The following is a 22,152-nucleotide window of genomic DNA, read 5'->3' as shown; positions in this document are numbered from 1 at the left end:
GGCACACGCCTGGAATCCCAGCTCCCAGGAGGCTGAGGAAGGAGGATTACAAGTTTGAGCATCCTGGGTAACCTAGTAAGACCCTGTCTCAAAATAAAAAATAAAAAGGGCCAGTGATATAGCTCAGTGGTAGAGTGACCCAGGGTTCAATCCCCAGTACTGCCCACATAATAATAATAATAATAATAATAATTAAAAAGGATGTGGCACACCTTGAGACAAGACTTGGCATATAACAAATGCTTCAAAAACTGTAGGTATGGGGTGGGGATATAGCTCAGTTGGTAGAGTGCTTGCCTTGCATGCACAAGGCCCTGGGTTCAATCCTCAGCACCACAAAAAAAAAAAAAAAGAAAAGAAAGAAAAAGAAAAAACCTGTAGGTATGATCTTTGCCATTATTAGAAGTTAGGCGGGATGTTGAAGGTTGAGCAAGAGTTCACCACACCAGGAAGGGAGGAGGGCTTGAAAAGGTTGACAGGCATCAAAGATGGGGTATTGCCCCAAAGGCAATGAGTTTAGAGTTTGGGAAAAGGAGGCAGATGAGGCTTATAAAGAAAGCAGGGACCAGGTAGCCAGGAGCTGTGACTGACAGATAAGGAAATTTTATTTTACATTGTGGGAAGACAGAGAGCTGACCCCCAACATTTGCACTCTGGTTTTTTTTTTTTTGTTTGTTTGTTTTTTTTTAGTTGTAGATGGACACAATGCCTTTATTTTATTTATTTATTTATTTTCATATGGTGCTGAGGATCGAATCCAGTGCCTCTCACATGCTAAGGACTCTACCACTGAGCTACAACCTCAGTCCAACATTTATACTCTTCACTCCTGAATTTCGTTTCCTTCTAAGTAGTTCCTTTTAAAATAGCATTCCCCAGTCACTTGGGATGCTGAGGCAGGAGGAGGACTACAAATTGAAGGCAAGCCTCAGCAACTTAACAAGGTCAGAGCAACTTGGTGAGACCTGTCTTAAAATAAAAAAATAAAAAGGGCTGGGGATGTAGCTCAGTAGTAAGCATCCCTGGGTTAAATCCCCAGCACTAATTAATTCATTATTTAATTAATTAATTAAACAGCATTCCCCTTCCCTACAGAGACAACCCTCATGCAATGAACCAAGCTCTGGAAAGAGGACAGCCCTGTGCCGACCACCTTCCCTGTGCCAGGAGGTGCTCATGCTGGGACGTAGAAGGCAGCCTCTGCAGTATCATGTCCCTCACACAGCTGAGTTCCAGGCCATACTTACAGATGCAGTCTCTCTGGTTCTTGGCCAGCTCAAAACCAGGCCTACATTCGCAGGCTACACTGCCCTTTGGGGCCTCCTTGCAGATGTGACTACAGCCATGATCCTTATTCATGCAGCTCAGACCCTCTGCAAAATAGCAGCATACAGCAGATAATCTGGTGGTGGTCAGAATCCTGAGGATTCTACAGAAGAGCTCCAAGAGACTGGTGGGGGTGGGAGGTGGGGAGATGGCCATAAACCTGTCTTCCTGGGTCTCTATCTGCCCCACATTTTAAAAGAATATTTCAAAATAAGCTGGGTCAATTAACACAGACAAAAGATTTTTTTATATCACCAAGAGACATGATGTCTCAACTCTCCTAGAGGTGGGAGCCCTTTTCAATAACCTGGAATGCTCTTCTGGGTGTGGGATTGGAGCCTGCTGACCCCAGGAACTGGTACCAAAACTTTCATCTCTGCCATAACTTTATTCATTCATTGGTCAAGAACACAAAAAGAAAAGGAGAATATCTCTAAGCAAATTTGCAGATGGGATGGTGCAATGGTAAAAGTCCCAACTTTTTCACGTACTTTTGAAGTCTTTTTCAAAAACTGTCAACCCTTCTCCACCTCTACCACATCCACACCTTGGAGGTGAGGGCAACAACTACATTTTGGCATCACCACAAGGACACCTGCCAGGGACCTCTTTTATGCTGGTTCCTAGGCCCTGCCCTCTGCAGCTTCATGTCATAAACCTCTGACAGACAGTATCATACAACAGCACAATGACAAGAAAAACAGAAAAAGGGGCGGGGGGAGAGAGGGGAATAGAGAGAGAGAGAGAGAGAGAGAGAGTCTTACACATATGGTTTCCTTTAGCTACTGTACTCTCTCTATATATATACACTACAAATTTCTATTAGGGCCAATCTTGTACTAATGGTGGTGGGAATGGGGACAGGTGGCTATGTTCCTGGGTGGTTTATTATGCATCATTTAGATAGCATAGAAATAGCAAGGCAAACACCTGTGTGGGTTAGCAGCATCCTGTCTCATCTTGAAACCAATTTGTTGAGACCTTGCTATCTGCCAGCACTCTGAAGGAACTCACTCTGAAGGAACATATTCACAGGACATCTGCTCCATTGGTACTGCATTAAGGACCTGTTCAATGCTGTTTCTTGACCTCTGTGCAGTACAACCCTAAAACATCTCTAAGATTAGGGACTTAGTTCTCACTGGCTCTCTATTAACAAGACACTTCCTAATACTGGAATAGCACTGTTTAAACATGAGTACAACAGGTTTCAATCAACTTCTCTAGGATCCAACACTGTTCCTTATAATGTCTCTAAAACCTTAGCCATTAGTTTCTAATGAGGTCACAAGTCTCCTCCATCTATTTGTGTGTTATAAAAACGTTTTTTTCAACATAAACAGAAACCATTCCTATTCCAAAAGACAGCACAGCGTTAAGACATCCCCTACTCTCTGTGTCTCTCCTAGAACTGCCTTGCTTTTCATCTGAGACTTCTGAATTGTCTGCACCCTGGAACCCAATCTGCTACAAGTTGCTGGGGTTCATTTGCCCCTGCCAAGGACTGCTGTCAAGCAACAGAAAATTTTCTGGCTGGGTGCATAGTTCTCTCTGCTCTGGCTGGTTATTTCTGAAGATGTCATTCACTCCCCACTATAAAGATGGTACTGGAGGTGAAAGCTCTCTCCTAAGGGAGGCGGTGTCCTATCCTCCTGAGAAGGACAGTAAGCACAGTTTGTGTTTGGGTCAGTGAAGTACTTGAAATAACCACACCAGGAGCACTGGAAGGTAAATGTACTGTGCCCAAGAAAAGGTGGCAATACACCTGGAGAGAACACTCCCCAAACAGGTCACCTTCATCTTTGCTGCTTTTCATATTTGCTGCTTAACAGGTCTGTTAAGATGTTTGCAAAGTGATCTTTACTGCCTTTGAGCAGCTCATTTACAAAAAATATTTCATAAGAATGACCATGTGCCAGACACTGTCCAGTACACAGAAAAGCTGGCCCCTGATGTTCTATCATATCAAGCTAGACCTGCAGTTACCAGGAAGTAATGGAGGCTTAGTCAACTTTCCAAGAGGTGACTCCCCAAAGCCTTTCATAGTACCCTGACTCAAAACAAAGCCACTTCTGGAGGAGGCAGATGGATCTGGTACAAAACCAGGAGGCCCAGAGAGGGTCCCAGCTCTTCCAGGAATATCTGAGACCCTTCATTCCCCAGAAGGGAGACAGTTCAGAAACACTAGAAATTCCCTGTTGTGTTTTTTTTTTTTTTTTAATTTTTTTAGTTGTCAATGGAGCTTATTTTATTTATTTATATGTGGTACTCAGAACACAGGGCCTCACACATGCCAGGCAAGCGTTCAACCACTGAGCCACAAACCCAACTCAGGAAATTCCATTTTGATGCTCCCCAGGCTTGGGGTTCCACTGAAGGCCATTTCTAGGAAAAGATAATAAAATAAGAGCACATTTGAGAATGAGGCAAAAAACATTATATAACCCAGGACTGAGAAAGCAGTGCCTTATTACCTGCACAATCTAAATGTTCTCAAAGCGGACAAAACAAAAGAGGAATACTCATTTTGAGAGCCTGAGTGCCCATGAATAGGAACAATGGCAGGCAGGGGTGATGTGTGTCTCTCCAGCCTACCCCCATTACATGGGTGAAAACACACAGTCTCTTCATCAGAGCTTTGGGGTCTCTAAGGATTGAAAAAAGATCAATAGCTTGAGCTTTCCCTCAGAATCAGCTGTTTTGATTCCCTGTATGGAAGAATACTTAGTAAACAATCATTAAAAACAATAGCAACACTAGAAAATACTAACCTACAGGTGTTATCTCCTTTGACAGCATTTAATGTACCAACTGTGGGTATTTAAGTCTGTTTTAATACAATTTCTAAGAGTTCAAGGAGGAAGTCCTAGAGGAACATTGTTCAGAGGTTATTCAGTTTGAAGAACTAAGACTCTAGGCTGGAAGGGGTCACAAATTGCCATGATCTGTTGGTTCACAATGATGTGCATTTGCCAAGCAATAAGGTTGAAACACAACCGGAAATCACAAAGAGTGCTTTCAGACCACAACCCAAATTCTTGGATTTTGGTTTTAGTTCCAGACAAATATGTTCATTTTAAATACTCTTCAGGGGATCGAAGAATGTCTGAATTGTAGGAAATTTAGAAAACAGCTTACAGAGAGAAACTGCATTTGTATTTACTTCTGTTATGAGGAGCCTGTGTCTCTACTCAGTCTAGGGGCTTGCAGGGAGACAAAGTCTGAACCAGGGTCCTGGAAATACAGGGTAAGAGACATCTGTGTCCCCTCAACTGTCCTGAGAGGGTGGGAGCCACAGCAGGGGTTTCTAGCATTGGCTTCACCACAGGTCCCTTCCTCCTGCCCCCACCACCAGAAGAAAGAGCCAGAGTGACTTCATGAAGCAGCTTTGGACTACCAATGAGGAAGATGCCCTGAGGTTCTGTCCCTGGCAACTTCATTCATCCCCACCTCCAGTTCTACCTGCTTCAAACAAGACTTCAGTGCACACCAGAATCCAGAGAACCTGGCAGGAAAATGACACCCAACCGCTATTCTATCAAGAGCCACACCTACCATAGGATAAGAAATTTGCATGGTTATAAAGTCAGGAAGAAGATAAAAGGCTAGGTAGATAGGGAAATGGGCCCCTGGGTGACTTCCGGGCAGCAGAGCTCGAATAGCAGCTGCAGGGTTTTGCTGAGAAACTTGCAAAAAGGTTATTTTTAAATTGGAACATATGTGACCTGGAGTCCACAGCCTCTACAAAGAAGGGAAAATGCCTGATCAATGTTTTGATTGGACTAAAGGCTGCGTGAATGCCTCGTAGACACTGAGTGCCTTACCCACGATTGGGCAGGAGGCTGACTTCCTTAAACCTGTAGATCCCTGAACAATTGGCATCCCTCTCTTGGGATCCCTCCTTCTTTGGGAGCTCTGCTTTCTCTCTATTACTCTAATAAGTCCTGTTACTTTGCTCTCATTCTTGTGTCTGTGGATTTCATTCTTTAAATTCAGGGGACAAAGAACCCACCTGACAGCCACACTCTGTGTTACAATTAGAGCTAGCACTGTGTGACCCTCCCACAAACACTGAAAATAAGCAAATTGGGGTAATCACCGTCACCAAACTCACTGGCCCCTGATGGTTTCTCAGAGGATTCTTCTTAGTGCACAAACAGGTATTCTAGTTAGGCATAAAGTATGAGTTTGCATCTTTGACAAATGAGGCAAAGTTATCTTCCACAAAAAAAACCCTTGAAAGTCACCGAAACCATGGTAAACAATAAGTCTTCAAATTTGTGATTAAACTTCAAATGACCTCACTCTTGAGCCAGGTGTGCTGGTAAACACCTGTAATCTCAGAGGCTTGGGAGGCTGAGGCAGGAGAATTTTGAGTTCAAAGCCAGCCTCTCAGCAACTTAGCAAGTCCCTAAGTAGCTCAGCGAGACCCTATCTCTAAATAAAATATTAAAAAAGGGCTGGGGATGTAGCTAGCTCAGTGGTTAAGCACCCCTGAGTTCAAACCCCAGCATCAAAAAGCAAACAAACAAACAAAAAATCAAACAAAAAAAAATTACCTCACTCTGAAGTTATGAGAGTGATATTGCAGCACATGCCAAAAGGAATTAATAGTTTAACATTTAGGGCACTTCTCTTAAAAAACGGGCAAATGCAACTGCGAGAGAAATATAGCCACCAACATGCTCTTTTAAAAGAGCAGTGAAAAATTAAAAGGATGATGTTTAGTTAAAAAATAACTGATTGGTCACAAGTCCTTAATGCTTACCTCTCCCAAGACTCCACCATCAGGAATAAAAAAAGGTAAAAACTCAAAGCAAAGAGAATGAAAGGAAGGCCATCAGAAGAGAAGGGTTTCCTGTACATTTGTAGAGGAACAGTAAATAGTAACCCTGGAAAAAGAAACTGCGATATAGAGGGCCCCAATGCAGGAGGGAATTCTTCTGCCTCTCAAAATCCTAGAGGCTTGGAGTCAGAAATGCAAAATATCCTGGGCACCATGGCCCATGTCTATAACCCCAGCTGAGGCAGGAGGATCACAAGTTTAAGGTCATACTGGACAACTTAGTGAAGTAAAATTTTAAAAGAACTGGAAATATAGCTCAGTGGTAGAGTGCTTGCTTTGGAAACAAGTGGTAGAGAGTCAAAGTAAAATTTTAAAAGAACTGGAAATATAGCTTCTGAGCTATAGAGTGCTTGCCAAGCATATATGAGGCCCTGGGTTTGATCCCAGCAAAAAAAAAAGCAAAATACAGGGAATGGCCTGACCTAGCTTATGGTTAAAGCAGGGCAATTCATGGCCAGTCTCCATAGGAAGGTACAGTCCCCTCAGCACCCACCCAGAGCAAGGGGGCAGGCTGGCACTGGTACTGTGGTTTTCAGCACACTTGTGAAACACTTGGTAGATCATCCAGCCTATTTCTCCAGAGACATCTAGTCATGTTTGAAATATATTCTATTTAAAGATCAGAACGAGAGGATACGAGGGTTTGTGAGGACCTCAGAGCTCCTTCACCAGTGTGCTGCACTGAGTTTGCTGGGTAAGGAAGGCGAAAGTGAAAGAACTTGCCCACGGCTCCCCAGAAGCACAGTCTGGACTAGATCCCAGGCCTCCACTTTCCATATGCTGCGCTTCCCCTCTGAAGCACTGTGTGTGTGCATGGGGGTGAGGACTCTCCCAAGTGACTCTTCCCCACCTCCCAACAGGGCAGAGGTACCTTCTGAACGGTGAATGCACGTGTGCTGATTGTCACTCAGGAAAAAGCCCTCCTTGCAGCGGCACTCGTAGCTCCCCATGACGTTGACACAGGTGTGCTGGCAGCCACCATTGTTCTCCAGGCACTCATCCACATCTGGAGGGAGGGAGGACTGTTTCACATACCCCACCCAGCCCAGCAGCTCAATGACTCCTGCTAAGCAGAGATGAGGCCTGTTTTCCTGTCCCTGCTTCACAGAAGCCCTCGGAACCAAAACAGCAAGACCAAGGATGATTACCCAGCCTCACGTGTCTGGGACTCACTTAGCCAGGACCCTGACATGCACAAAGATAATCAGTTCATTTATTGAACATTTATGGAACACCTTCACTTTCCAAAGTGTGGTGCTAGATGAGTAAGATAAAATTTCTTCCTCTAGGAGCATGCCCTTCAGGAGAGGAAGAGAAACAAATACACCACTGATTCTGAGATAAGGTAAAAGGTGGTACAGAGAGGCCACATCTGATTGTGTGGGACCAGTGCACTTTTTAAGGAGAAACTGATAAAAAGAAGGTCCCTTAGGATTTCTTGCACTATAAATGAGGAGAAAAGAGACTGCAGGCAGAATAACGAATGTGAGCCCTGGCAGGGAGGCTGGGAAGCATGGACTACACTCAGATACCAGTGAGTCATTTGATTTGGCTAGAGCACAGGGAATGTGGAGGGAAGTCACAAGAGATAGAGCTGGGAAGATAGATTGAGGTCACACTGCAGGATTTTGAATACCAGGCAAAGAAGCGCCTACTTAATTTGGGAGGCAGTTGGGAACCACTGGAGGGGGTGGGCACAGTTAGGCCCTCACTTTGGGAAAATAAGGCAGCTGCTGAGGGTTGGATATAGACAAGGGGAAGAACTGATAGCTGGAATCCACCTGCACACTCACACCTGGCAGCCATGGTCAGTGCTGTCCTAGTGGGGGACGGAGCTAGGCCTGGCCGTGGTCTGCTGGCAAGGCAGGTGTAGAAGATTGTGGGTGGACAAGGTGCCCACAGGGCTGGAAGAGCTGCAGGCTGTGAGGCCGGGTGTTGTTGGGGCCTTCTAGAAAACAAACATGGGCAAGACCAGTGCTGGGTACTGAAATGGGAATGGAGACATAGATGCCCCCTCATCCCTCGACAGGGAGAAGATGTGCCTGGCATGTGACAGCTCAGGGCTAGATCCAGCAGATGGGGAAACCTGAAGGGTAGATGAGAAGAGAATCCAGTGGTGTAAGCACAGCTTTGAAAACCATTTATTTGCAGTTGCCAAACAAAGTGGTGGCTGTGCTTGAGAACAAAGGGCAGGAATGTGAGAGAGCAGAGAAAGAGGCAGAAAGGAGATAGCAGAAGTCGAATTCTGGACAGACAGCACCAAGGGCAGGGAGCAGGTAGAGGAGGCAAAAGGAGCCTCAGAGGAGAGGCCAGGAAGGCAGGGAGACAGGAGGCCTCCCGGACCTGCTCCTGCATCCATGCCCAGAGCAGCCTTAGGGGCCCTTCTTCCCATGGTGGCCACAGCATCCTGCACACCTCTCACTGAAACATACCCAGGTGCATCTTCAAGACCTTTTACCTATCCATCGCCACTAGACTGCAAACTCCTTGAGAACAAGATTTTTGTATTAATTACCTCAGTCCTAGAACACAGCAGGTACTCATGAATCATTCTATATTAGAGCAAATAAGTAGGAGAATGCAGCATCACCAGAACCAAAGAAGAGAAAACCTCAGAAGAGTCAGACACCACAAAGACTCAAAGAGAAGGTTGATTAGAAAGCAATTTAGGGCTGGGGAGATAGCTCAGCTGGTAGAGTGCTTGCCTTGCAAGCACAAGGCCCTGAGTTCGATCCCCAGTACCACAAAAAAAAAAAAAAAAAAAAAAGAAAGCAATTTAATCCCAGCTACTGCAGAGGCAAAGACAGGAGGACAGTGAGTTCAAGGCCAGCCTCAGCAACTTAACAAAATCCTGTGTCAAAATAAAAATAAAAAGAGTTACAGAAATAGTTCAGTGGTAAAGTACCTGGGTTCAATCTCCAGTACTGCAAAAAAAAAAAAAAAAAAAAAAAAAGGCAATTTATTTTCTACAGTCTAATTCCTCATATGCCTATCACTAGCTCCTGGGCATATCTGTAACCAGAAAATTCACATTTAAATGTCTGTTATCTGGTTTCAAGCCTCAGATCTTACAGGCATCTGTCCTCCCACACTATGAAGCAGATGCCTAACTAAACTGATGGGACTTGAGCCATCCCCTAAAGCCTAACAAACTCGCCCTTGTCTACGCCAAAGGGCAAAGGAAGCACATTCCAGAGAATGAGCCAAGCTGGGACACACCTGGCATTGGTGTTCCACATGGAGGACTCGAGGTGAGCTGGAGAGCTGTTTTCCAGAGCACCACATCCAGGATTGAGTAAAGATGTGCTCCGAGCTGCCACACCACTGCCCCACATTTAACCCACTATGTCTTTTCTCCAAAGCAATCATAACTGTGTCATTGAGTGACACACCATGATTAGATAAACACAACGAAGCGTTTCCACATACACAAATCAATGGCATCAGGCCTGTGAGTTTCTGCAGACTATGGAACAGGGGTTCTCAGCCCTGCCACAAATTAGCAACCACATGGCTGTACTCCCAAGACTCAAATAGAATTGGGCTTGAGTGAGGCCAAGGCAATGGCAATGATTAAAGGTGATTTTCAAGCATGGCAAGGACTGAGAACCACTGCTATGAAACCAAATGGCTATGATGAGCTCCCAGACACTCTGTCAATAGAGAACTCAGGCAGAGTGGGCTGCATTCATTTCTCAGGCTCAGCGGCATTCAGGATCTCAGAGCGCTCTGGGTTTAGTGCCAGAACTCTATACTCTGGCTAATACATTTGTGGCTGATGTGTGGCTAGGGGGCTGATGAGAAGGAAGGGGTCATCACAGGAACCTGACATTCCTGAAGAGTTTGGGCTCTGACCTTTTCCTGCTACAAACTACACTGACACTTCCCAGTCTGAGTGGCAGAGAAGTCACTATGTATACTGGTCCCACTCTTCCAAAGGACTTCATCTTCTTATGTCTTCCTTTTAAAGAATCCTTAGCCCCTGAAGATATGCTCAGTGGATGCTCAGGGTCTCTCTGTAAGACAGATGTTTGCCACCAAGTTCACAAGAGACCCAAGGAGGGGAAATGGAGATACCCTGTTGAAATACCCGTGTTACTGGCCAAGGCAAGGCAAGAGTCCAGGCCTCAGGATTTCTGAGCAGGCCTGTACTTAGAACCACCCCACCTGCCCTGGCCCAGGTCCTAAAGCCTTGGATGGGTCAGCTTGTTGCTCTTAGGAAGCTTGCACTTCCCCCCAAGGATGTGGATCAGAGCATAACTGTAATGACTGGGTCTACCATCAGATATGAATCCTCAGGATGCCACTGTTGGCAAATCAAAGGGAAATTTCCCCCCTGAAAATAGAAAACAAAGCAAAAAAAAAAAAAATATATATATATATATATATATATGTATATATATATATATATATATATATATATATATATATATATATATATTGTAGGCTTCCCAACAGAACAGGGAGTTCCCTTTTCTGAGTTTTTAATTCATTGCAATTCATTCCTGTCTCAGGACTGTCTCTCAAATGTTTCTTTTTGTGATATTGACTGCCTAGAAAGTTTGCAGAGAAGTGGTTGCTTCCCTGGCCTTCAATCAAATCTTACTGACACTTCAGGCTTGCAAGGCCATGCGCTCTATGCACCCAAAGCCTGACCTCTCCCACAGGGCACAGATAGGAAAGGACAGTGTCTAAGTCAGACTGGAACTGCAGAGGACACTGAAATGGGATAAAGGCCACATCCAGGTTGCACCCCAAATGGAAATACTCTCTACCCCACACCAGACCTCCACCACTCAAAACACAACTTCTTTCCTGGGGCCCTTTATGCTGATCTCAAAGCATTGATCAAGTAGCCATTCCCTCCACACCATTAAGGGACATCTAAATAGCTGTCCCCAGAGTCACAGCCTGGCTCAGGTTGCTTCTTGGTTGGTCAAAGAGACATAGGCAGGTCAACCACATGACAGGTCATCAGAGTCAAAGGACCCAATGCCATGTGTCTCCCATAATGTCCTCCTGTACAATTGGTAATGCCAGACTTAAAAAGCAAACCACAAACACCTACCTGGCAGGTGTGCTGCATCCTCAGAGACTTTCCAGCACCAGCCCCATCCAACTGCTCACTATTTCTAAGTTCTGTTTCATTTCTGGTATAGGGAACTGAAGTAAGCAACACTCTTCAGTCTCTAATTCATGGACTGAAACTCCAACAGACGTTTCTGTTTTGTGAACTACTAGGAGGATGTTCCTGGAACGTTTCTGTTTGATTTTTCTTTCTCTTTCAAGAAAAAAAGTACTACTATCTGGCTGTAAACCAAGCCCACATTAAAATCCTCAGGGCAAGGAGTTTTACCTAAGTTCAGAATAATGACACTTAAAAAAATTAAAGAAATGGCTATAAGTCAGGATCCTTTCAAAACAAAATCAAAGATCTTAAAGGTGACGAATGAATGCCAGAAAATCAGTAAATAATAATGACAATGTCTACCCATCTCCTTGGACTGATGGGTCTATGTTATTAATAAATCATGTACCTGATTTTCTCTTAGGGAGTCTGAATTTTTTTTTAGCAGGGGAGGGGACAGTACTGGGGATTGAACCCAGGGGAGCTCTACCACTGAACTCCATCCCCAGACCTTTTTCTTTTTTGTTTTGAGACAGGATCTTCCTAAGTTGCTCAGGCTAGTCTCCAACTCACAATCCTCCTGCCTCAGCCTCCTCAGTAGCTGGGATTACAGATGTTCCACACGATGACTGGCAAGGAGTCTCATTTCCACAGGACCAGAAAACACAAGTATTTGATCCCATTTTTGTCTTTAAAAACTAGGTTTTCACCAAAGGAAAGAAAGGGGTGGGAATACAAGAGGGCGGGAGAGGAGAACTGCCATTTCCAAAGGTTTTCCTTACCAAGACAATTATGACCATCATGAGCCAACATGAAGCCATCAAAACAAGTGCAGCGATAATTGCCTGGAATATTCAAACAGTCATGGACACAGCCTCCGTTGAGTTCATCTTCACATTCATCGATGTCTAAGGAACAAAACAGAAGTAAATCAAACAGATGCTATTTCTTTGACACATGCCTTCACATTTCTCATATTCATGGAAGCATTGTTTGAAATTACAAAACACTGAAAACAACCTAGAAGTCCACATACAGGACTACGTACAGGACCACATACAGTTTAATGAATATGGTATATCTACTTGATGGAGTACTCTACAACTACAGAAAAGTATAGATGTTTTCCATGAACTGACTTGAAGTAATTTCTAGAATATACTATTAAATAGAAAAAAATCAAAATTCAAAAGAATATATGCAGTATGTCTTCATGGAAGAAATAAGACAATAAAAAAACCACACACACAATTTTAGCACACTTTTTGCAGAACTTGACAAGCTTATCCTAAAATTTGTATGGAAATGCAAAAGATTCAGAAGAATCAAAACAATTTTGAAAGAAGAGAACACATTTGGAGAAATTTAACTTATTAAAAAGACATAGAGGCGTAAAGAGACATATAGATCAATGGAACAGAACTGAGAATTCAGAAATAAACCTTTGATTTATGGTCACTTGATTTTAGACAAAAGTGCTAAGGCATTCATTGGGAGAAATGATAGTCTTTTCATCAAATCGTGCTGGATAATGGAATATCCACATTCAAAGATTTTAAACCCTTACCTCCCACTATACACAAAAAGCAACTTAAATGGATCAGAGACCTAAATGTAAGAACTATAAAGGTTTTAAGAGAAAATATATGAGAAAAGTCTTTGGCCTAGGTAAACTAAACTCATGATGCATAAATTTAATGAACTTCATCAAACTTTAAAACTTTTATACTTCAAAAGAATTAAGAAAATAAAGATGTGGCACACTCCTGTAATCTCAGTGTCTTGGGAGGCTAAGGGAGGAGGATCACAAGTTCAAAGCCAGCTTCAGCAACTTAGCAAGACCCTAAATAACTTAGTAAGACCCTAAGTAACTTAGCAAGACCTTATCTCAAATTTTTAAAAATAAAATAAAGACAATCCAGGCCTGATGGTGCACACCTATAATACTAGCTGAGTCTAAGGTAAGAAGATTTCAAGTTCAAGGCCAGTCTGGGCAACTTAGTAAGACCCTGTTTCAAAATTAAAAAATAAATAATAAAGGTTAGGGATATAGCTCAGTGGTAAAGTGCCCCTGCGTTCAAGCCCCAGTAAGCAGGGTGAGGGGAAGACAGATCATAGTGTCAGAGAAAGTATTTGCAAGTGATACACTTTATAAAGGACTTAAAAATAATGAGACAACTCAATTTTAAAGGGCAAGAGATTTAGAAACACATTTCAGGAGCTAGGGTTGTAGTTCAGTGGTAGAGTACTTGCCTAGCACGTGTGAGGCACTGGGTTCAATTCTCAGCATCACATAAAAATAAACAAATAAAATAAAGATTCATCAACAACAACAACAACAAAAAGACACTTCATCAAAGATGGAATGCCAATGGCTAATAAGCACATGAAAAAATGTTCAACACCATTAATGACTAGACAAATGCAAATTAAGACTACCATTTCACACTCACCTGAATAATAAAAATGACAGACAATAATAAATGTTGGCAAAGATGTGGCAAAATGGGGACCCTCATGCCACACATTGCTGATGAGAACATAAAATGGCACAGCCACTTTGGAAAACAGTTCAGTAGTTTCTTTTCCTTTTCTTAAGTATATGGTTCAGTATTATTAAATCATTCATAATGTTGTGCAATCATCACCCCCATTCATCTCCATAACTCTTTCATCTTGTAAAACTGAAATTTTTTTTTACCCATTAAACAATTAACTCCTAATCCCTGCCCCCAGTCTCTGGCACTCACCATCTACTTTCAGCCTCTTTGATTTTGACTATTGTAAATATCTCAGATACATAGATTCAAACTATTTGTCTTTTGATAACTGACTTATTTCAGTTAGTGTAATGTCCTCAAAGTTTACCCCATTGAAGAATGTGACCAGATTCCTTTTTTTTTTTTTTTTCTGATACTGATAATTGAACCTAGGGCTTGCTCTACCAGAGTTACATCTCCAGTTATTTTATTTTGAGAAAGAATCTCACTGAACTGCTCAAAGGCTCACTAAATTGGTGAGGCTGTCCTTGAACTTGTGAGGCCAAGGGATTACAGGCACATTGTGAGGTTGCTGGAATTATAGATTGCACCACTGTACCCAGTTTAGATTTTCTTCTTTTGTAAGGATGAACAATAATTCTATGGTATGTATGTACCACATTTTTCTTATCCATTCATTCATCAGATGGACATTTGTTTCTACCTTTTGGCTATTATAAATGATGCTTTGAACACAGATGTACAGAAACATCTCTTCGAAACTCTCCATCAGCTGGATATGGTGTCACTGACCTGTAATCCCAGCAATTTGGGAGGGTGAGGCAGGAAGATGGCAAGTTTAAGGCCAGTCTCAGCAACTTAGTGAGAACCTGTCTCAAAAATAAAATAAAAAGCCAGGTGCAGGTAATACACACCAGTGATCTCTGCAACTTGGGAGGCTAAGGCAGTAAGAGCCCAAGTTAAATGTCAGCCTCAGAAACCTAGCAAGGCCCTAAGTAACTTAGCAAGACCCTGTCTCAAAATAAAAAATAAGGAGAACTGGGAATGTAGCTCAGTGATAAAGTGTCCCTGGATTAAACCCCTAGTGCCAAAAAGAGATGATGGTATAATTTAGAGATAGAGCATCCCTGAGTTCAATCTTCAGTATTACCAAAAAAAAAAAAAGAAAGAAAGAAAAAAAAAAAAGACATATGGTTGGTCAAGTTGCTAAAGAGAAAATGTAAATCTATCTGTTTACTTATCCAAAAGAAATAAAGGAAGCATAAACCAGAAAGTACAGATTGATGACCTAAAAGGAATAGGTAAATGAATGGAAAAATGGAGACACAGGAACAGGGTAACAGGATTGAGGAGGGAGTCACACTTGTTTGAGGACACATTTTCCTTATCTTAAAACTTCATCTCAGACTCTTAGAACCATAATGATGTTTCTTTGTACATGCATGCATACACACATACATACAATCAACCAGGAGATGGGGTGAGAGCTAGGGTGATAAAAATGAAATACAAAAAGAAACAAATGAACCTAATGTATGATAAACTAATAACATAACCACCATGAAAGGAAGGGGAAGAAAAGTACCACCCAAGTAACTGAAAAACCACATCCTAACTGGATGTCTTAAAGTTAAAAACAAAAATAATTGAATGCTATACTCTAGTTAGTAAATCTGGTTTACTCACAAGGTTATGGGTCAGTAATTCTATAACTACTTTGTATCTACACTAGGATTGAACAAAGAGGAAACACATTGCAGATAATGAGGCCCAGACTTCTCACTGTTGGAGTAAGAAGTTATAAACAAAGAGGAAGATGAGAATGAATCTTTTGATATTGCTATGGAATCCAAAGTGTCAGTGTAACACATTGTTTTTAGTATACATACAGATATAAGGAATAAATATAGATATATATGTATGTTATTGTTTCCTGGCCCCATGACTGAGAGGGCCTAGAAACATTGATACCCCAGTAGCAATAAGAACACCAAGCATTCAGATCTTGGTTTCTATATGCCATTTTCCAATCAAAGGGGCAAGAGGTCAATGGAGAAGTGATTGATTCCAGGGTTGAAGATAATAAAAAATAAGATTTGTCTGAATATAATACCAGAAAATCAGGAATTTCTCAAAAAAATGAATGTCGGAATGACACAGGAAATAATGGGAAGGAACTCCCAATAGTTGAAGCTGGAACAATTTGAGCCAAAAATAAATTATTATAGATAAAATAAAGTCAAAACTCATAGGTCAGTGGTATAAGTACATATATAAATAAATACATAAATTTAAAAATGGGGAACAAAAGGCAGATCATCCTTACAGAAGAATCTCAATATATACATAAGGAATGAGCGAAGTGCAAAAAAAACAAAAGTAGGCACACATTACAGTAATAATTGTTGCAGGGAAGATCAAGGATTGGAGACCAACATCAGTAGATAAAGATTTAAGAAGAAGCAATATTGACCATGGGTTCAAAGTATCTTCCCAAATATTTTTTATTGTAAAGGGAAATCAATAATAATTTTGCAGTGAAGAAACCCAGCAGATACCATCTTAACTAGGTGATCAAGGATAAAAAAAAAAAAAACTAGAAATGGAACATGATAACATTATGTGTCCCTGATGTGATCCACTGAAAAGCACACACAGCATTTCTGTGGTGGTCTTCCCAAAATACATAATCTCGATCTTATTATTGGAAAACACAAGACATTCTCTTATATTAATTCTTATCATGAGAAAAACATAAGACCAACAAAAACAGCAGTACTCATCAAAAAGGGCAATGTCATGTAAGACCAGGAAAAACTGAAGAAGTGTCACAGAATGAAGGAGACAAAAGAGACCCAATAGTTGAATATGATGTGGGACCTTGAATTCAGTTCTGGAATAGAAAGAGAACATCAGGGGGAAATTGGTGAAATCTGAATATCATTTACAATTTAGTTAATAATATTGTGCCAGTGTTAATTTTCTGGTTTTGTAAGTTAGTAAAATTAGAGTAAGATGAGCAAAGAACACATATAAATTCTGTACTATTCTGCACTCAAAATAAAAAGATATAAAGAAAAAAAAAGATATAAAGGGCTGGGAATGTAGTTCAGGGGTTCATTCACTTATCCAAAGCCACTTCTGAATCGCATTATTTTAAAAACTACTTATTTCAGGCCCATACTTTCATTCCTCTAATATTTTGTAGAAGAAACTTTGTGAAAGATAATTCCAGCCACACTGGGCAAATCCATTTCCCATCCTTGAGAGTAAATATGAGCAATGAGGCTGGTGATAATCACAACACAAATGACATCTTGGATTGGGCCCCAGAGACTAAAAAATTAGTAAACCAAGCAACACAGCGAAGGTATCTAGGTACAGAGCTACATCTTTGAATCCTTGCAATCTTCAGCTCCTCTTCTTTCCCTTCCTACAAGAAAATTTCCATTTCTGGACTCTTGGAACAAAAGATCCAAACTAAACAGGGACAACCCATTCACAACATCTATACAAGTATTCAAAAGACCAAATTGTTTCAGGTTTTAGTTTAAAATTACTGTACAAAGAATGTGTTTGCTGTTAACAGTGATTACCTGTGGGTAAAGAGATGAGAAGCTCTTTAATTTTCTTAACATTTTTGCATTTTGACTTTTTGTAATGATAATCATAGATTATTTTAAAGCAAATTGAAATATATAAAAGTAACAATGCCAATCATTAGTTATTTTAAACCAAATTGTAGTCTTTTCCATTGTAGTCTGCTAACAATTCAGTTTCACTCATAATATGTCAAACCCAAGAGCTCAGAACAAGGAAACACTTGCCAGGTGTCACTTGAAACATCATTTACTAGAGACATACTTTATCTGAAAGAAATCAATGGCACAATTTTGTGCCCCTGGAGAATATACATTGACTGGAGGATGTGTTATATCTACATGGTAAAAATGTGAACTTTTTCCATCCCCAAGCAGAGTGGCAACATGTGGATTCTAGTACCGCAATTAGAATATTTAATACAGAGAGGGTGTGATATGGAGGAATTGGCACAGAAATGTTTGTCTCTGGGAGTGTTTTGACCTCCCATGACACAGGGCAGAGTGAGAGAGAAAGACAGAGATGGCTGTGGCTGCCTGCCTCTGGGAAAATATAAACTTGGCTTCCAAAACACAAGGGTTTTAAGAGGGACCACCAACCCCTGGCTATGAACCTGACCCAGAGCTGTGCTCCTCTGGCACAAAGGAGAGTTTCCCAAATGATTTCCCAAGGGGTATCTTTACCTACCACAAGACCCAAATTTTCCCATTATAATCCCATTTTTCAAATCCTAGCCTTCTCTGCTATGCTAAGACCAGGAGGTCAGGGATGGGAAAGATTAAATCATTGCTACAACACTACAAATGCATTTGACAGTCACCCACCTATTTGATCATCTACACATTCTGTACCTAGATATTTCATTCACAGTTCGTGGATTTTTGGAAAAGATCTTGTGTCAAGGTGCCAATGATTGAGCCCATCTTTTACAGTCATTTGTTTAAAAACTAGTGCCAGGCACAATAGTGCATGCCTGTAATCCTAGCTACTTCGGATGCTGTGGCAGGAGGATTGTAAGTTCAAGGCTAGCCTGTGCAACTTAGTTGAGGTCCTGTCTCGAAATTTAAAAAATAAAAACAACTGGGGATGTAGCTCAGAGGTAGAACCTCCCTGGTTTCAATCCAGTACCAAAATAAAACAAAACAAAAAAAAACCAAGAATGAGTGTTTACCACATACCAGGCAGTACTGGACATTACACACTGTTCCAACACGAAGAACCTTCATTACTCAGAGGCCACAAGATGAAACAGATTGGTTTGTAACATCAGAGTTTGAACACTAGGTCATTAAAGGGCAGCAAAATAGGCATTTATTAAAAGTTTTCCTCCTGTCCAAAGAAGTTATTGTGTTTTTCAAAGTGCTTAAAAGGGACTTTCTTACTCACTATATAGGTTTAGGTCCTGCAAGTATTCAGATCAATTCTGGCCAGACTTAAGCCCAAGTTGTAAAGAGCGTAAAAACCTCTCAGACTGAGGTGGTTGGGTCCAGAGGCAGGAGGGAGCTACAGAAATGAATTCAATGCACCTCATCAATTTTAAACTTCTTTCTGTGTAGGAAGACTATAAATAATATAAATAGTAGGATTTCTAGCCAGACTCAGTGGTGCATGCCCATAATCCCAGCTACTCAGGAAGTGAAGGTAGGAGACTAGGCAGAAGGATCACAAATTCAAGGCCAGCTTAGACTATTTAGAAACCCTGTCTGGAAAAAAAAAAAAAAAAAAAAAAGGTTGGGGATGTAGCTCTATGGTAGACAGATCCTGAGTTCCATTCCCAGTGCTAAATAAATAAATAGTATGATTTCTTACCCCACCAAAGGGGAACAGAGGCAGGCTGAGTGACTATATGAGAGAGGTGGAGTTGGGACAGAACTGGCAGGGAGACATGACCTTCTTTCACCTGCAGACTTGTGTGATCATTGCTACAAGTACCCTGGGCCCCAGTGTCCCCATCTGTAAAATGAGTGATGGATTGGACCAGAGCTCCCTGAAGAGCCCTGCCAGCTCCACTGTGTGATGATTTCCATTCCCAAGAACAGCCTTCTCCTGTGAGTGCCCAGTCTCCAGTCAGTTCTGAACTTTAAAGTTCATGACACTGAACTAATCCCCAATGGGCAGAGTCTAGACTTGGGGTTCCCAGATCTGGAGCACTAATGGTCAAAATATTCCTCTGCACACATCTTTCCAGGGTGAAATTTCAGCTCAAATGAGGTGTAGCTCTAAAGCTTGGCAGGTCCCAATGCCAAACAGCTCAAAACTATGGACAGGATGGAGCCTCCAGAGCCAGCAGGAGAGGGCAAGACTCCAGCACTCAATCTCCAGCAAGGGGTGGGGGGTGTGTGTGTGTGTGCACATATTGCCCCAGGGGGACAGGATCAGCTCTGCTCCTGCAGGCATAGGTCTCCTGATGAGCATGGCTGAGTGGGACCAAAAGATACTAAAGCACCTCTCTTCATATCTATAAGCTGGACAAAAAAAACTTTCAAAGCCAGTTAAAACTACGATCAGCTCTGGGGAAGACCTGATGTTCCCAATCCTTTAAGGATCTGTACCACATTTCAGACAGCAGGTGGTGTGATTCAGGGTGAAGACAGCACTTTTACCAACATGAGTGGCCACTATAAGAGGTAAGGAAATGGAAGTTGGCCCACCTACAATGGTCCCCAAGTCACTTACCCTCACACTGCCTCCCCTGCCCTTGGTAGCCAGGTTTGCAGGTGCACTTGTAGGAGGTGGGTGTATTCTGACACAGGGCATCTGCATGACAGTCATCTAGCCCTTGGACACACTCATCCACATCTGCAAAAGAAGACAGCAAGCACCTGGTTTGGTGTCCAAGCTATGTGTGATCTGGCCTTGGCCCTCTTTAACATCATCTCCCACCAGCCTACCCCTCTTCACTCCTCAGAACCAAAACTGCTAGAGAGCCTGGGATGAGCCACACCACGTCAAGGACCCTGTTGCCAGGTGCAGTCTGTTTCCTTTAACTGGAATTACTCCACCAGCACCTACTGGCCTTCAAGTCTTGGTTCAGATCCACCTCCTTCTGGAAGCCTGCCATGACCCCCACCATAGGGGAGTTATCTGCTACCCTGTGCTCTCCTTTCACAGCACATATCATGCAAGGTTGTCACTATTTTCCTGCCTGTATCTTCCCTAGGCAATGTCTTGACTGAGTCATGGCCTTGATGCCAAGCCAGCACAGTGTCTGGCACATGAGGAGGCAACAGTAAAATGCCTTAGGAGGGAAGAACCAGGTTGGCAAAACAACTCTGAAAGCAGAGCCACTGTCTGTCAACCCGAGGTTTGCCCTGGGTTCTGAGCAAAAACCACCTAGAAAAAAAAAAAAAAAAAAAAAAAAAAAAAACCACCTAGAGTTCTCAGATGAAGCAAACTCGGTATAGCTACCCAACTGCCCCACCCCCACCCCTGCCCTTCCTCTTCACCTGGAAACTGGCCTTGGCAAAAGTAGTTCCTGGGTTGATCCCTTTTTAGGATATTCATAAAAAATAAGAGAACTTTGAAAGTATTGCCAGTCCAGCTAGTGCAGAATTTCCAGAGTTCCTACCTCAGGCGGCCCCAAACCTAGGTTGGTTGCTCCCTAAGGACATTCCCAACTTTTCAAACAGTGGTCGTTCCGCCGATAAAAGTCGACCCTAAGGACCTCCAGAAGAACTTCCCGTGCAAAAGAAAAGAACAGGGCAAAGCTGTTCCGGCCTCGTGGATGTACCCCGGACTTGGCCCTCAGTTTCCCCATCTACACAATGGAGAGCTGGCCCATAATCTGACCTCTCCTCCCTGCTCAGTCGCCACAATCTGACCAGCAGGCGCTGTTGGCGACCGGCGGGAGGGGAGAGAGACTCTGGGCGATGGGGACTTGGGCGTAAACTGTCAACAGCTCAGGGTCCGAGGTCGGGCCACCGAAATCAGGCCCTGGGCCTCTGGCCCAAGCGGTAGTGGCGCCTTGGCCTGGTCAGCGGGTGAGGGCCCCAGAAGAGCGAGGGCCACGCGAACTCCAGCCACCAAGCCCCTGGTCCCGCGCGGTCGGCTCGGAGGACTCCACTAGGGGACCCAGGTCACTCTTCCCGCCGCCCGCCCGCTCGCTCGCCCGCGCCGCCGCGCTGTGCCAGGTGCGCCCCAGCGGCGGGACACTCACCCTCTGGCTGCCAGGTGGCGCGGCCCGTGCTCGGCGGGACGGCCGCTGTCAGTAGCAGCGGCAGCAGCAGCAGCAGCGCTCGGGCCGCCCCGGGACGGTCGCGGCCCGCGACCCCCATGGAAGGAGCGGCGGCTGCGGGCAGAGGCGGCGCAACGCGGACGCGGAGCGCGGCGGCTACAGCTCCGGGAGGTGTGTGCGGGCGCCCTGCCCGCCGCGCTCAGACACCCCCGGCCGGGCCCCGCCCGCCCCGCGAGCCCCGGCCTCATTTTCACACGGTCCTCCCCAGGCCGGGGCGGGCGGCCCGGGGGGCAGTGCCGCCCCGCCCGCCCTTGCCCCTCCCAGGCCCTGGGCGGAGGGGGCGCGGCCGTGGTGGCCCGAGGGCGGCTGTCAGCCTGCCCAGGCGGGCCTGGCGGTGCCCGCGCCCCGCGCAGCCCCCGGCACCAACTGCTGCTCCCGCACCCTCTTGGCTCCAGCACTCCAAGAGCCTCGGTGCTCCGCCGGTTCGCAGCGTCCTACAACTTGACCCACTCCCTCTTATGAGGACGAATAGTCCTAGCCTGAAAAATTCGGTTACAGAGCACCCAGAAGTGTCCAG

The 22,152-nt window shown here is 43.6% G+C and overlaps 1 protein-coding gene across 10 annotated transcripts in view; it reads right to left on the bottom strand.

Moving 5' to 3' along the window:
* The window catches only part of Scube2 (signal peptide, CUB domain and EGF like domain containing 2), an 86,626-nt gene extending 64,760 nt beyond the window's left edge, over positions 1-21,866 (bottom strand). For 2 of the 10 annotated variants that reach the window (XM_047519188.1, XM_047519192.1), the window contains exons 1-5: positions 21,558-21,866; positions 20,078-20,200; positions 12,083-12,208; positions 7,044-7,178; positions 1,248-1,373 (exon numbers count right to left, since the gene is read on the bottom strand). In XM_047519188.1, coding sequence (XP_047375144.1) covers positions 1,248-1,373; positions 7,044-7,178; positions 12,083-12,208; positions 20,078-20,200; positions 21,558-21,675 — 628 coding nt within the window. In that variant the 5' untranslated portion in view covers positions 21,676-21,866. The remainder of the gene's footprint in view (positions 1-1,247; positions 1,374-7,043; positions 7,179-12,082; positions 12,209-20,077; positions 20,201-21,557) is intronic. The other 8 variants (XM_047519186.1, XM_047519191.1, XM_047519187.1 and 5 more) reach the window with 5 other exon arrangements.
* Positions 21,867-22,152: the final 286 nt, after the last annotated feature.

This window comes from Sciurus carolinensis, chromosome 11, assembly GCF_902686445.1.
Source record: "Sciurus carolinensis chromosome 11, mSciCar1.2, whole genome shotgun sequence".
NCBI classification, from domain to species: domain Eukaryota; kingdom Metazoa; phylum Chordata; class Mammalia; order Rodentia; family Sciuridae; genus Sciurus; species Sciurus carolinensis.
Note: the sequence above shows the minus strand (reverse complement) of the source record. Positions and strands in the feature narration are given on the sequence as shown.